General features: G+C 46.0%; 1 protein-coding gene across 1 annotated transcript in view; it reads right to left on the reverse strand.

Moving 5' to 3' along the window:
* The window catches only part of LOC121840162 (muscle, skeletal receptor tyrosine-protein kinase-like), a 41,766-nt gene extending 25,077 nt beyond the window's left edge, over positions 1-16,689 (reverse strand). The window contains 4 exon segments of the mRNA XM_042302032.1: positions 2,157-2,308; positions 2,645-2,732; positions 2,735-2,770; positions 16,218-16,689. Of these exon segments, the coding sequence (XP_042157966.1) occupies positions 2,157-2,308; positions 2,645-2,732; positions 2,735-2,770; positions 16,218-16,296 (355 nt within the window). The 5' untranslated portion in view covers positions 16,297-16,689.
* Between the last annotated feature and the right edge of the window lie 543 nt (positions 16,690-17,232).

The raw sequence follows: 17,232 nt of genomic DNA on the forward strand, positions 1-17,232 counted from the left end.
AGATATCCCCCTTTCCCCTTTCCCTTTACAACTGACTAGATATCCCCTTTCCCTGACTTATCCCCTTTCTTTCTTTACAACTGACTAGATATCCCCTTTCTTTCCTTTACAACTGACTAGATATCCCCTTTCCCCTTTCCTTTACAACTGACTAGATATCCTTTCCTTTATCCCCCTTTTCCCGTTCCCCTTTCCCCTTCCCAATTGACTTTCCTTTCAACTTTAGATATCCCCCTTTCCCTTTACAACTGACTAGATATCCCCTTTCCCCTTTCCCTTTACAACTGACTAGATATCCCCCTTTCCCTTTCCTTTATAACTGACTAGATATCCCCTTTCCCTGACTTTCCCCCTTTCTGTTTACAACTGACTAGATATCCCCTTTCTCTTTCCAACTGACTAGATATCCCCTTTCCCCTTTCCTTTACAACTGACTAGATATCCCCTTTCCCAACTGACTAGATATCCCCCTTTCCTTTTCAACCCCCTTCCCCTTTCCTTTACAACTGACTAGATATCCCCCTTTCCCTAGATATCCCCTTTCCCTTTCCAACTGACTAGATTATCCCCAAGTGACTTCCCCTTTCCCTTTACAACTGACTAGATATCCCCTTTCCTTTCTCTTTTACAACTGACTAGATCCCTTTTCCTTTTCCAACTGACTTTCCCCTTTCCCTTTACAACTGACTAGATATCCCTTTCCCCTTTCCTTTACAACTGACTAGATATCCCCCCTTTCCCTTTACAACTGACTAGATATCCCCTTTCCCCTTTCCTTTACAACTGACTAGATATCCCCCTTTCCCTTTACAACTGACTAGATATCCCCCCTTTCTCTTTACAACTGACTAGATATCCCCCTTTCCTTTCCCTTTCCAACTGACTAGATATCCCCCTTTCCAACTGACTAGTTGTCCCTTTCTTTACAAGTGACTAGATATCCCCCTTTCCCTTTCCCTTTCCTTTCCTTTACAACTGACTAGATATCCCCTTTCCTTTCCCTTTACAACTGACTAGATATCCCCCTTTCCCCTTTCCTTTACAACTGACTAGATATCCCCCTTTCCCCTTTCCTTTACAACTGACTAGATATCCCCCAACTTTTCCCCCTTTCCAACTGACTAGATATCCCCCTTTCCCCAACTTTCCCCCTTTACAACTGACTAGATATCCCCTTTCCAACTGATATCTAGATATCCCCCTTTCCTTTACAACTGACTAGATATCCCCCTTTCCAACTGACTAGATATCTAGATATCCCTTTCTCTTTACAACTGACTAGATAACTGACTAGATATCCCCCCTTTCTTTACTGACTTATCCCCTTTCCAACTGACTAGATATCCCCTTTCTCTTTACAACTGACTTCTTTCTTTTCCAACTGACTAGATATCCACATTCTCTTTACAACTGACTAGATATCCCTTTCCCCTTTCCCTTTACAACTGACTCGGTATCCCCTTTCCCCTTTCCCTTTACAACTGACTAGATATCCCCTTTCCCCTTTACAACTGACTAGATATTCCCCTTTCCCCTTTCCTTTACAACAGACTAGATATCCCCCTTTCCCTTTACAACTAACTAGATATCCCCTTTCCCCTTTCCCTTTACAACTGACTAGATATCCCCCTTTCCCCTTTCCCTTTCCAACTGACTAGGTATCCCCCTTTCCAACTGACTAGTTATCCCGCTTTACAAGTGACTAGGTATCCCCCTTTCCCTTTACAACTGACTAGATATCCCCTTTCCCCTTTCCCTTTACAACTGACTAGATACCCCCTTTCCCCTTTCCCTTTACAACTGACTAGATATCCCCCTTTCCCCTTTCCCTTTACAACTGACTAGATATCCCCCTTTCCCTTTCCCTTTACAACTGACTAGATATCCCGCTTTCCAACTGACTAGATATCCCCCTTTCCCTTTACAACTGACTAGATATCCCCCTTTCCAACTGACTAGATATCCCCCTTTCTCTTTACAACTGACTAGTTATCCCCCTTTCCCCTTTCCCTGTACAACTGACTAGGTATCCCCCTTTCCCCTTTCCCCTTTCCAACTGACTAGATATCCCCCTTTCCCCTTTCCCTGTACAACTGACTAGGTATCCCCTTTTCCTGTACAACTGACTAGGTATCCCCCTTTCCCCTTTCCCATACTCATTTTAAGCTGCAGGGCTCCGCAGCTCTTGGCCGGCTCTCCGATGCCGTTGTTAGCAACACAGCAGTACTCCCCGTTATCCGACTCTTTGACGTTGGGGATCAATAGCATCTGGCCATTCTCCCTGATCGTGTAGCGGGATTCATAGTATCTGGATGAAACAGGAAATAGAATCATAGTATCTGAATGAAACAGGAAACAGAATCATAGTATCTGGATGAAACAGGAAACAGAATCCTAGTATCTGGATGAAACAGGAAACAGAATCATAGCATCTGGAGACCATTAGGGAAAGAATATACATTAATCATAGTCATAGTATTTGGATAAAACAGACACATAAAGCTGTGACCTGAATGAATTAAACTTCATAAAACTCACCAAAAGCCTCTGTAATGACCGATCATCCAATTTAAAGTCTGTTTAAATTACTCAAATGTACCAGACAAGGTTGTCTAATGTTTCCAATTTTGTTAAATGCTCTCACGGGATTGGGTGGTTGTTCCGTGTCCACGTGACATCAGCTGATGGTCGGGAGTCAACTTCACAGATGAACGTGGCGTTGTGATCCAAGAGGATGTCAAGGTCTCCAGCAGGGTTGTGATGCGAGGAGCTGGGGACGGAACACATGACATAAGGTGACATTACATGACATGACATTACTCTGTCTCCATCAGAGTGGTTCAATTCCATTTCATTTGTATATCACTTGGACTGTTTAGGAGTCTTGGGCAGAAGAGCCTACAATGACTGCAATGATGGTCGCTAGATATCTCCTCTGTACCCTACTCTCTCCACCATCTCCTCTGTACCCTCTGTATGGCCATGCTTTCCACCTGGCTACCCAAACAACAGCTCTACACCCCCTGCAGCAACTCAGCTGGGATTGACAATCTGGACCCTCTCTTTCTAAAATGATCTGCCGAAATTGTTGCAACCCCTATTACTAGCCTGTTCAACCTCTGTTTCATATAGTCTGAGATCCCCAAAGATTGGAAAGCTGCTGCAGTCATCCCCCTCTTCAAAGGGGGGAGACACTCTAGACCCAAACTGTTACAGACCTACTGTATATCTATCCTACCCTGCCTTTCTAAAATCTTCGAAAGCCAAGTTAACAAACAGATCACCGACCATTTCGAATCCCACCGTACCTTCTCCACTATGCAATCTGTTTTTTCCGAGCTGGTCATGGGTGCACCTCAGCCATGCTCAAGGTCCTAAACGATATCATAACCGCCATTGATATCAAATCAAATCAAATTTTATTTGTCACATACACATGGTTAGCAGATGTTAATGTGAGTGTAGCGAAATGCTTGTGCTTCTAGTTCCGACAATGCAGTAATAACCAACAAGTAATCTAACTAACAATTCCAAAACTACTGTCTTATACACAGTGTAAGGGGATAAAGAATATGTACATAAGGATATATGAATGAGTGATGGTACAGAGCAGCATAGGCAAGATACAGTAGCTGTTATCGAGTACAGTATATACATATGAGATGAGTATGTAAACAAAGTGGCATAGTTAAAGTGGCTAGTGATACATGTATTACATAAGGATGCAGTCGATGATATAGAGTACAGTATATACGTATGCATATGAGATGAATAATGTAGGGTATGTAAACATTATATAAGGTTAGCATTGTTTAAAGTGGCTAGTGATATATTTACATCATTTCCCATCAATTCCTATTATTAAAGTGGCTGGAGTTGAGTCAGTGTCAGTGTCAGTGTGTTGGCAGCAGCCACTCAATGTTAGTGGTGGCTGTTTAACAGTCTGATGGCCTTGAGATAGAAGCTGCTTTTCAGTCTCTCGGTCCCAGCTTTGATGCACCTGTACTGACCTCGCCTTCTGGATGATAGCGGGGTGAACAGGCAGTGGCTCGGGTGGTTGATGTCCTTGATGATCTTTATGGCCTTCCTGTAACATCGGGTGGTGTAGGTGTCCTGGAGGGCAGGTAGTTTGCCCCCGGTGATGCGTTGTGCAGACCTCACTACCCTCTGGAGAGCCTTACGGTTGAGGGCGGAGCAGTTGCCGTACCAGGCGGTGATACAGCCCGCCAGGATGCTCTCGATTGTGCATCTGTAGAAGTTTGTGAGTGCTTTTGGTGACAAGCCAAATTTCTTCAGCCTCCTGAGGTTGAAGAGGCGCTGCTGCGCCTTCTTCACGATGCTGTCTGTGTGAGTGGACCAATTCAGTTTGTCTGTGATGTGTATGCCGAGGAACTCAAAACTTGCTACCCTCTCCACTACTGTTCCATCGATGTGGATAGGGGGTGTTCCCTCTGCTGTTTCCTGAAGTCCACAATCATCTCCTTAGTTTTGTTGACGTTGAGTGTGAGGTTATTTTCCTGACACCACACTCCGAGGGCCCTCACCTCCTCCCTGTAGGCCGTCTCGTTGTTGTTGGTAATCAAGCCTACCACTGTTGTGTCGTCCGCAAACTTGATGATTGAGTTGGAGGCGTGCGTGGCCACGCAGTCGTGGGTGAACAGGGAGTACAGGAGAGGGCTCAGAACGCACCCTTGTGGGGCCCAAGTGTTGAGGATCAGCGGGAGGAGATGTTGTTGCCTACCCTCACCACCTGGGGCGGCCCGTCAGGAAGTCCAGTACCCAGTTGCACAGGGCGGGGTCGAGACCGTCTCGACCCCGCCCTGTCCCCACCCGGGATGCCGTCTGGGCCTGCAGCCTTGCGAGGGTTAACACGTTTAAATGTCTTACTCACCTCAGCTGCAGTGAAGGAGAGACCGCATGTTTTCATTGCAGGCCGTGTCAGTGGCACTGTATTGTCCTCAAAGCGGGCAAAAAGTTAATTAGGCTGCCTGGGAGCAAGACATCCTGGTCCGTGACTGGGCTGGATTTCTTCCTGTAGTCCGTGATTGACTGTAGACCCTGCCACATGCCTCTTGTGTCTGAGCCGTTGAATTGAGATTCTACTTTGTCTCTGTACTGACGCTTAGCTTGTTTAATAGCCTTGCGGAGGGAATAGCTGCACTGTTTGTATTCAGTCATGTTACCAGACACCTTGCCCTGATTAAAAGCAGTGGTTCGCGCTTTCAGTTTCACACGAATGCTGCCATCAATCCACGGTTTCTGGTTAGGGAATGTTTTAATCGTTGCTATGGGAACGACATCTTCAACGCACGTTCTAATGAACTCGCACACCGAATCAGCGTATTCGTCAATGTTGTTATCTGACGCAATACGAAACATCTCCCAGTCCACGTGATGGAAGCAGTCTTGGAGTGTGGAGTCAGCTTGGTCGGACCAGCGTTGGACAGACCTCAGCGTGGGAGCCTCTTGTTTTAGTTTCTGTCTGTAGGCAGGGATCAACAAAATGGATAAAAGACAGTACTGTGCAGCCGTCTTCTTCGACCTGGCCAAGGCTTTCGACTCTGTCAATCCCCACATTCTTATCGGCAGACTCAACAGCCTTGGTTTCTCAAATTATTGTCTCACCTGGTTCACCAACTACTTCTCAGATACAATTCAGTGTGTCAAATAGGAGGGCCTGTTGTCCGGACCTCTGGCAGTCTTTATGGGGGTGCCTCAGAATTCAATTCTCGGGCTGACTCTTTTCTCTGTATAGATCAATGATTTCGCTCTTGCTGCTGGTGAGTCTCTGATCACCCTCTACGCATTCTGCTTACATCTGGCCCTTCTTTGCACACTGTGTTAACTAACCTCTAAACTAGCTTCAATGCCATACATGCCATACAGTTGGAGGCCTTCCGTGGCCTCCAACTGCTTTTAAATGCAAGTAAAACTAAATTCATGCTCTTCAACCAATTGTTGCCTGCACCCGCCCGCCGACTAGCATCACTACACTGGACGGTTCTGACTTAGAAGAATGTGGACAACTACAAATACCTAGGTGTCTGGTTAGACTGTAAACTCACCTTCCAGATTCACATTAAGCATCTCCAATCGAAAATTAAATCTAGAATCGGCTTCCTATTTGGAAACAAAGCATCCTTCACTCATGCTGCCAAACATACCCTCGTAAAACTGACTATCCTACCGATCCTTGACTTAGTGATGTCATTTACAAAATAGCCTCCAACACTCTACTCAGCAAACTGGATGTAGTCTATCACAATGCCATCCGTTTTGTCACCAAAGCCCCATACACTACCCACCACTGCGACCTGTATGCTCTCGTTGGCTGGCCCTCACTACATATTCGTCGCCAAACCCATTGGCTCCAGATCATCTATCAGTCTTTGCTAGGGAAAGCCCCGCCTTATCTCAGCTCACTGGTCACCATAGCAGCACCCACCCGTAGCATGCGCTCCAGCAGGTATACTTCACTGTTCATCCCCAAAGCCAACACCTCCTTTGGCCGCCTTTCCTTCCAGATCTCTGCTGCCAATGACTGGAACGAATTGCAAAAATCACTGAAGTTTGACACTTATATTTCCCTCTCTAACTAAGCATCAGCTATCAGAGCTTACCGATCACTGTACCTGTACACAGCCCATCTGTAAATAGCACACACAACTACGTCATCCCCATATTTTTGTTTATCCTATTGGTTTTTTGCACCCCAGTATCTCTACTTGCACATCATCTGCACATCATCACTCCAGTGTTAATGATAAATTGTAATTATTTCACCTCTATTGCCTATTTATTGCCTTACCTCCCTACTCTTCTACATTTGCACACACTGTACACAGAGTTTGCTATTGTGTTATGTATGTTTGTTTCTGTGTAACTCTGTGTTCTTGTTTTTCTCGCAGTGCTTTGTTTGATCTTGGCCAGGTCGCAGTTGTAAATGAGAACTTGTTCTCAACTGGACTACCTGGTTAAATAAAGGTGAAATTAAAAAGGCACCTAAAGACTCTCGCCCTATGTATGAGAAACAAGGTCCTCTGGTCTGATGAAACAAATATTGAACTTGTTGGCCTGAATGCCAAGCGTCATGTCTGGAGGAAACATCGCACCATCCCCATGGTGAAGCATGGTGGTAGCATCATGCTGTGGGGATGTTTTTCAGAGGCAGGGACTGGGAGACTAATCAGGATCGAGGGAAAGATGAACGAAGCAAAGCAAGATCCTTGATGAAAACCTGCTCCAGAGCGCTCAAGACCGCAGATTGGGGCGAAGGTTCACCTTCCAACAGGACAAAGAACCTAAGTACAAAGCCAAGACAACGAAGGAGGAGCTTCGGGACAAGTCTCTGAATGGCCCAGCAAGAGCCCAGACTTGATCCCGATCAAACATCTCTGGAGAGACCTGAACATAGCTGTGCAGCAACACTCCCCATCCAACCTGACAGAGCTTGAGAGATTTTGCATAGAAGAATGGGAGGAACTCCCCAAATACAGGTGTGCCAAGCTTGTAGCGTCATACCCTAGAAGACTTGAGGCTGTAATCGCTGCCAAAGGTGCTTCAACAAACTACTGAGTAAACACTTATTTAAATGTGATTTTTCATTTTCTGTTTTTAGTATATTAGCAAAAATGTATACAAAAGTTTTACGGTGGTTATTATGGGGTGTTGTGATGTCATTATGGGGTGTTGTGTGTAGATTGATGAGGGAAAAACAGTGTAATCAATTTTAGAATAAGGCTGTAACCATCAAAATGTGTAAAAAGTCAAGTAGCCTGAATACTTTCCGAATACAGTGTATCTCCTCTGTACAATGATGCCACGAAGCCACACAGCCACAGTCACAGCTGGATGTTCTAACCAAATGTTTCCCAAACATTTGTAACAGTGTTGCTTCTGTCCCTCTCCTTGCCTCAACCTTGGTTCGATCCAGAGACCCTCTGAACACATCGACAACAGTCACCCACGAAACATTGTTACCTTTCGCTCCACAAAAGCTGCGGCAGAGAAAGGGACACAACTACTTTAAAGTACCAGAGCGAGTGACGTCACCGATTGAAATGTTACTAGCTCACGCTGCTAACCAGCTTGTCATTTCACATCGGTTACCCTTGCATTGACGCATTCCCATTTGGCCAACACAGACGGTTCCCATTTGACCAACACAGACGGTTCCCATTTGGCCAACACAGACGGTTCACATTCGGCCAACACAGACGGTTCCCATTTGACCAACACAGACGGTTCCCATTTGGCTAACACAGACGGTTCCCATTTGGCCAACACAGACGGTTCCCATTTGGCCAACACAGACGGTTCCCATTTGGCCAACACAGACGGTTCACATTTGGCCAACACAGACGGTTCCCATTTGGCCAACACAGACGGTTCCCATTTGGCCAACACAGACGGTTCACATTCGGCCAACACAGACGGTTCACATTCGGCCAACACAGACGGTTCACATTGGGCCAACACAGACGGTTCCCATTTGGCCAACACAGACGGTTCCCATTTGGCCAACATAGACGGTTCCCATTTGGCCAACACAGACGGTTCCCATTTGGCCAACACAGACGGTTCCCATTGGCCAACACAGACGGTTCCCATTTGGCCAACACAGACGGTTCCCATTTGGCCAACACAGACGGTTCCCATTGGGCCAACACAGACGGTTCCCATTTGGCCAACACAGACGGTTCCCATTTGGCCAACACAGACGGTTCCCATTTGGCCAACACAGACGGTTCCCATTTGGCCAACACAGACGGTTCCCATTTGGCCAACACAGACGGTTCCCATTTGGCCAACACAGACGGTTCACATTTGGCCAACACAGACGGTTCACATTTGGCCAACACAGACGGTTCACATTCGGCCAACACAGACGGTTCACATTCGGCCAACACAGACGGTTCACATTGGGCCAACACAGACGGTTCCCATTTGGCCAACACAGACGGTTCCCATTTGGCCAACACAGACGGTTCCCATTTGGCCAACACAGACGGTTCCCATTTGGCCAACACAGACGGTTCCCATTTGGCCAACACAGACGGTTCCCATTTGGCCAACACAGACGGTTCCCATTTGGCCAACACAGACGGTTCCCATTGGGCCAACACAGACGGTTCCCATTTGGCCAACACAGACGGTTCCCATTTGGCCAACACAGACGGATCCCATTTGGCCAACACAGACGGTTCCCATTTGGCCAACACAGACGGTTCCCATTCGGCCAACACAGACGGTTCCCATTCGGCCAACACAGACGGTTCCCATTTGGCCAACACAGACGGTTCCCATTTGGCCAACACAGACGGTTCACATTTGGCCAACACAGACGGTTCTCAATAAGCAAAATATAGCCTAGACCTACCATTGGTGCTGCATTATTGGACTGAATCATTTAAATACCTTTGGAGGAAGTGTCTTTCTTTGGTAACTGGATTGCAGGATGGGGATGTATACTTGAACAAACTAAATGTATTGTGCAGGTAGGCATATTTGTGTATGTTTTAGGATGTGCAGGATATTATCATTTAAAGGTACTCTGATGAATAGACCATTTAATCACCTTTTATGGATTAGGCTACAAATAGTAGGCTACCGAATACAAACAGTGTAGCTATTCCCTCCGAAAGGCAATCAAACAAGCTAAGCGTCAGTATAGAGGCAAAGTAGAGTCGCATTTCAACGGCTCAGACACAAGACGTATGTGGCAGGGTCTACAGTCAATCACGGACTACAAAAATAAAACCAGCCCCGTTGCGGACACCGATGTCTTGCTCCCAGACAAACTAACCAACTTCTTTGCTCGATTGAGGACAATAAAGTGCCACTGACACGGCCCGCTACCAAAACCTGCGGGCTCTCCTTCACCACAGCCAACATGAGTAACACATTTAAACGTGTTAACCCTCGCAAGGCTGGCATCCCTAGCCGCGTCCTCAGAGCATGCGCAGACCAGCTGGCTGGTGAGTTTACAGACATAGTCAATCAGTCCCTATCCCAGTCTGCTGTTCCCACATGCTTCAAGAGGGCCACCATTGTTCCTGTTCCCAAGAAAGCTAAGGTAACTGAGTTAAATGACTATCGCCCCGTAACACTCACTTCCGTCATCATGAAGTGCTTTGAGAGACTAGTCAAGGATCATATCACCTCCACCCTACCTGACACCCTAGACCCACTCCAATTTGCTTACCCTCAATTAGGTCCACAGATGACACAATCGCAACCACACTGCACCCTGCCGTAACCCATCTGGACAAGAGGAATACCTATGTAAGAATACTGTTCAACGTTTACAGCTCAGCATTTAACACCACAGTACCCTCCAAACTCGTCATTAAGCTCAAGACCCTGGGTCTCGACCCCACCCTGTGCATCAGGGTCCTGGACTTGCTGACGGGCCGCCCCAGGTGGTGAGGGTAGGATACAACATCTTCACCCCGCTGATCCTTAACACTGGAGCCCCACAAGGGTGTGATCTCAGCCCTCTCCTGCATTCCCAGTTCACCCATGAATGCGTGGCCATGCACGCCTCCAACTCAATCATCAAGTTTGCAGACGACACCACGAGATGGCCTACAGGGAGGAGGTGAAGGCCCTCAGAGTGTGGTGTCAGGAAAATAACCTCACACTCAACGTCAACAAAACAAAGGAGCTGATCGTTGACTTCAGGACACAGCAGAGGGAGCACCCCCCTATCCACATTGACGGGACAGTAGTGGAGAAGGTGGAAAGTTTTAGTTCCTCGGCGTACACATCACGGACAAACTGAAATGGTCCACCCACACAGACAGAGTGGTGAAGAAGGTGCAACAGCGTCTATACAACCTCAGGAGGCTGAAGAAATTTAGCTTGTCACCAAAAACACTCACAAACTTTTACAGATGCACAATCGAGAGCATCCTGTCGGGCTGTATCACCGCCTGGTATGGCAACTGCTCCTCCCACAACCATAAGGCTCTCTAGACGGTAGTGAGGTCTGCACAACGCATCACCGGGGGCAAACTACCTGCCCTCCAGGACACCCACACCATCCGATGTCACAGGAAGGCGAAAAGATCATCAAGAACAACAACCACCCGAGCCACTGCCTGTTCACCATGCTATCATCCAGAAGGTGAGGTCAGTACAGGTTCATCAAAGCAGGGACCGAGAGACTGAAAAACAGCTTCTATCTCAAGGCCATCAGACTGTTAAACAGCCATCACTAACATTGAGTGGCTGCTGCCAACATACAGACTCAAATCACTGGCCACTTTTATAATAAACATTTGGATGTAATAAATGTATCACTAGTCACTTAAACAATGCCACTTTATATACTGTTTACATACCCTACATTACTTATCTCATTTTGAGGGAAAAAAGTATTTGATCCACTTCTGATTTTGTACGTTTGCCCACTGACAAAGAAATGGTCAGACTATAATTTTAATGGTAGGTTTATTTGAACAGTGAGAGACAGAATAACAACAACAAAAATCCAGAACAACACATGTGAAAATTGTTATACATTTATTTGCATTTTAATGAGGGAAATAAGTATTTGACCCCCTTTCAATCAGAAAGATTTCTGGCTCCCAGGTGTCTTTTATACAGGTAACGAGCTGAGATTAGGAGCACACTCTTAAAGGGAGTGCCCCTAATCTCAGTTTGTTACCTGTATAAAAGACACCTGTCCACAGAAGCAATCAATCAATCAGATTCCAAACTCTCCACCATGGCCAAGACCAAAGAGGTCTCCAAGGATGTCAGGGACAAGAGTGTAGACCTACACAAGGCTGGAATGGGCTACAAGACCATCGCGAAGCAGTTTGGTGAGAAGGTGACAACAGTTGGTGCGATTTTTCGCAAACGGAAGAAACACAAAAGAACTGTCAATCTCCCTCGGCCTGGGGCCCCATGCAAGATCTCACCTCGTGGAGTTGCAATGATCATGAGAACGGTGAAGAATCAGCCCAGAACTACACAGGAGGATCTTGTCAATGATCTCAAGGCAGCTGGGACCATAGTCACCAAGAAGACAATTGGTAACACACTACGCTGTGAAGGACTGATATTGAGGCTTTTTATATATTGCACTCTATACCATCTACTGCATCTTGCCTATGCCGTTCGGCCATCGCTCATCCATATATTTATATGTACATATTCTTATTCATTCCTTTACACTTGTGTGTACAAGGTAGTTGTTGTGAAATTGTTAAATTAGTTGTTAGATATTACTGCACGGTCGGAACTAGAAGCACAAGCATTTCGTTACACTCGCATTAACATCTGCTAACCATGTGACCATTAACATCTGCTAACCATGTGACCATTAACATCTGCTAAACAAAGTGATGTGATACTCCCCGTTATCTCTGCATGAAATGGACACTTTTGCACTTGTTTTTAAAGACACACCTCAAATATTGCCACCCCTCCCACCTCAGCACAAGGGAGCTGATGTTAAGACAGATACGTTGCCAAACCTGGCGTTAGGGCTGGAAAATGACACTAGTTTTTACATGATGAAATTGCCACATAGAGAGAGAGAGAGAGAGAGAGAATGACCCAATGACCCAATGGAACAATGTGACTGCCAACAGAGCCCGAACAAAGGACCCACCAGCTGCTATGAATCAGAGAGCTATGGCTTGACATCATCCGGCGCATTACACCGCCATTAACAAGTAAGCAGCTCTACATCAGTACTGTTCAATATGCTACATACTGCTACATCAGCTCTACATCAGTACTGTACAACATGCTACAACTATATCAGCTCAACATCAGCACTGTACAACATGCTACATACAGCTACATCAGCTCTACATCAGTACTGTACAACATGCTACAACTACATCAGCTCTACATCAGTACTGTACAACATGCTACATACTGCTACAGCTACATCAGCTCTACATCAGCTCTGCTACATACTACAGCTACATCAGCTCTACATTAGTACTGTACAACATGCTACAACTATATCAGCTCAACATCAGCACTGTACAACATGCTACATACTGCTACAGCAGCTCTACATTAGTACTGTACAACATGCTACAACTACATCAGCTCTACATCAGTACTGTACAACATGCTACATACTGCTACAGCTACATCAGCACTGTACAACATACTACATACTGCTACAGCTAAATTAGCTCTACATCAGTACTGTACAACATGCTACAGCTACATCAGTACTGTACAACATGCTACATACTGCTACATCAGTACTGTACAACATGCTACATACTGGTACAGCTACATCAGTACTGTACAACATGCTACAGCTACTGGTACAGCTACATCAGTACTGTTCAACATGCTACAGCTACATCAGCTCTACATCAGTACTGTACAACATGCTACAACTACATCAGCTCTACATCAGCACTGTACGACATGCTACATACTGCTACATCAGCTCTACATCAGTACTGTACAACATGCTACAACTACATCAGCTCTACATCAGCACTGTACGACATGCTACATACTGCTACATCAGCTCTACATCAGTACTGTACAACATGCTACAACTACATCAGCTCTACATCAGCACTGTACGACATGCTACATACTGCTACAGCTACATCAGCTCTACATCAGTACTGTACAACATGCTACATACTGCTACATCAGCTCTACATCAGTACGCTAGCCTGGCTGTATGTACCATAAATCTCCAGGGATCAAAGATCTGATAGCCTGGCTGTATGTACCATGAGTCTCCAGGGAACACAGAACTGATAGCCTGGCTGTATGTACCATGAGTCTCCAGGGAACACAGAACTAATAACCTGGCTGTATGTACCATTAGTCTCCAGGGAACACAGAACTGATAGCCTGGCTGTATGTACCATGAGTCTCCAGGGAACACAGATCTGATAGCCTGGCTATATGTACATTGAGTTGGCATTCAAGCACATTGGCCGGTGTGTGTGTGCTTGCATGCGTGTGTGTGCCTGTGCTGGCGTCAGTGGTTACTGTGTAGTGGCCCTCTGACTGTGAAACCCAACCAGGCAGCTTCCGCTGGGTGTTTCAGCGGATATGTCACCTGTTCCTGCAGATGCCAAGATTCTCTCAGCTCTCTCAACTCCTAGACACCAGCTACTACAGTGACTACAGCCTCTACACTATCCCACCTTAGTGACCAGTTACTACAGTAACTACAGCCTCTACACTTATCTTATCTTAGTGACCAGCCACTACAGTAACTACAGCCTCTACACTATCTTATTTTATCTTAGTGACCAGTAACTATAGTCTCTGAACTATCTTATCTTAGTGACCAGCTACTACAGTGACTACAGCCTCTACACTCTTAGTGACCAGCTACTACAGTGACTACAGCCTCTACACTATCTTAGTGACCAGCTACTACAGTGACTACAGCCTCTACACTATCTTATCTTAGTGATCAGCCACTATACGTACAGTAGATGACACTGCAGAGATGGTTGGCTGCATTTTATGGGTTCCTGACCCAATTATATATTTTTTAAATATTTCTCAGAACTTTTTTGTAGGTTACATTTCCACCATCATTTCCTATGACTGAAAATATTTTCTGGATATCAGAACAGTGATCACTAACCTCTATTTGGTTGAAGATTTCTATTCCAACGAGTCAGCATCTGTGGATGCACTGCTCATTCCGGAACAGTCCCTAAGCCCCGGGGTAGAAAGAGGAAGAGACGGCGCAGGACAGGCCAACGAGCGAGTTAATAACCCACCCCTACCCTCCGTTCTATTGGCGGGAGAACAAACTAGACTATCCTACCACATAACATCTCCCCACACATTAGCTCTAACCTTGTAGAAAGCTACTTTATTGAGGAAAAGTGTATTTACTATGACTGTGATATATAGTTGTCGCACCTAGCTGTTTTAAGATTAATGCACTAACTGGAAGTGGCTCTGAATAAGAGCGTGTGCTAAATTATTAAATATCAAAATAAATGTAAGGTTAAAGGGATGCTTCAGGATTTTGGCAAAGATAATTTTGTGGGAGCCAATTGGTAGTTACAGTCTTGTCCCTAAGCTGCAACTCCCGTATGGACTTGGGAGAGGTGAAGCTCAAGAGCCGTGCGTCCTCTGAAACATGACCCAGCCAAGTCGCACTGCTTCTTGACACAGTGCCCGCTAACCCGGAAGCCAGCCGCACCAATGTGTCGGAGGAAACACCTTACACCTGGCGACAGCGTTAAGCGTGCACTACGCCCGGGCCCGCCACAGGAGTCGCTAGTTCGTGATGGGACTAGGACATTCCTGCCGGCCAAACCCTTCCCTACCCTGGACGATGCTGGGCCAATTGTGCGCCACCCCACGGGTCTCCCGGTTGCGGCCGGCTGCGAGAGAGCCTGGACTCGAACCCAGAATCTCTAGTGGCACAGCTAGCACTGCGATGCAGTGCCTTGGACCACTACGCCACTCGGGAGGCCTATCAGCTTTAATTTGAGGGTATTATCATCCGTATAGGTGAACCGTTTATCAACTTCGCTCAGATATTCATAGAATACTGTTACCACAAATACAAGGTAGCTATGATGAGGTGGCTATGATAAGGTAGCTATGGTAGCTATGATGTAGCTATGATGAGGTAGCTATGATGAGGTAGCTATGATGAGGTAGCTATGATGAGGTAGCTATGATGAGGTAGCTATGATGAGGTAGCTATGATGAGGTAGCTATGATGAGGTAGCTATGATGAGGTAGCTATGACATATATCAACTGTTCAGAGGAAGGGTACACGGGGTTACTTTGAAGCACAATAACAGAAGGACTGAGAAAATGTGTCAAGATAAAGCACTGAATTAAGATACAAAAGATGTTTGTCAATGTGCTATATGAGTAAATGTTAATCTCCAAAATATTAGTCACACAGTTCTTCTGCCAATGTCTATCTGTACTATTATTAATTTCCTGTATGTCTGACAGACTCAACATCTGACAGAGATGTTATAACTTAATCCATAAATTCATTCCCCAATTAACTGAGTCCATCTCCTCCACTATTCACAGTAATTAGCCCCTGTCTGTCTGTCTTGTCTGTCTTGTCTGTCGGTCTGTCCTGTCTGTCCTGTCTGTCCTGTCTGTCTGTCTGTCGATATCCCTGACAACAACCAGACAGTGCTGATTAGTTTCAGATACTGAGGCATACCGCATTACAGCGTTACATGGCATTGCAGGCCAGTTTATAGGTACAAACCTCTCTGCAGTCCGACACTCGCCACAATCTGTGAAAGGAACAGGATCTGTAGCAGTGGAATGTGCTTGATGAGCTTCATTCTGATTCAGTTCTGTTTCGTCTGGACCGGATCAAGTATTTACAGTCCCATGTGTGGTTTAGAAGAAGTCCTAATGTGCCTGTCTGTTGTTCAGGCTGTAGTTTCTCCTGAGAAGAAGTGTGTCTGTTGTTCAGGTCGTAGTATCCCCTGACTGTCTGGTATTATCAGGCTTAGTATCTGTCCCTGCCATGCTAGCTGACAGCGCTACGCGGCATTAGTTAGATGGGTCTGGTCTGTTGTTCAGTCCTAATGTGTCTGTCTGCTAGCTGACTGCGCTGTGTGCGTTAGATAGGTCTGGTCTGTTGTTCAGTGTCTGCCTGCTAGCTGACTACGCTGCGTGAGTTAGATAGGTCTGGTCTGTTGTTCAGTGTCTGTCTGCTAGCTGACAGCGCTACGCTGCGTTGAACGTTAGATGGGTCTGTTATTTACCCTGTGAGGAGATGGACAGCAGCAGCTGCTGGGTATTACACTCCTACTTCTGTAGTCTCAAATGGCACCCTATTCCCAATATGGTCAGAATAAGTGAACTTTGAAGGGAATAGGGTGCCATTTCAGACACAAACATAGTTAGGATTAAGACATGAAGATCACTTTATTGGTCAGTTAGACATAAGGTCCAACGGAAATGTGGCTTCTGCTTTTAACCAACCCCTCTGAAAGAGACACACAGAGGTTTGGGAGAGGTGCTGCGGGCTGGGCGCCTGGAGAGCTGTTGTTGTGGGGGTTAAGTGCCTTGCTCAAGGGCACAACGGCAGGCAATGGCATCTAGGATTTGTGATGTAGTCAGCTACTGTGGAACATCACTGGAAAGAGAGTCACCCATTGGTATATCACTGCTGTTTAACCACCCATTGGTATATCACTGCTGGATAACCACCCATTGGTATATCACTGCTGGATAACCACCCATTGGTATATCACTGCTGGATAACCACC

The sequence above is a fragment of the Oncorhynchus tshawytscha genome, linkage group LG20, assembly GCF_018296145.1.
Source record: "Oncorhynchus tshawytscha isolate Ot180627B linkage group LG20, Otsh_v2.0, whole genome shotgun sequence".
Lineage (NCBI taxonomy): Eukaryota > Metazoa > Chordata > Actinopteri > Salmoniformes > Salmonidae > Oncorhynchus > Oncorhynchus tshawytscha.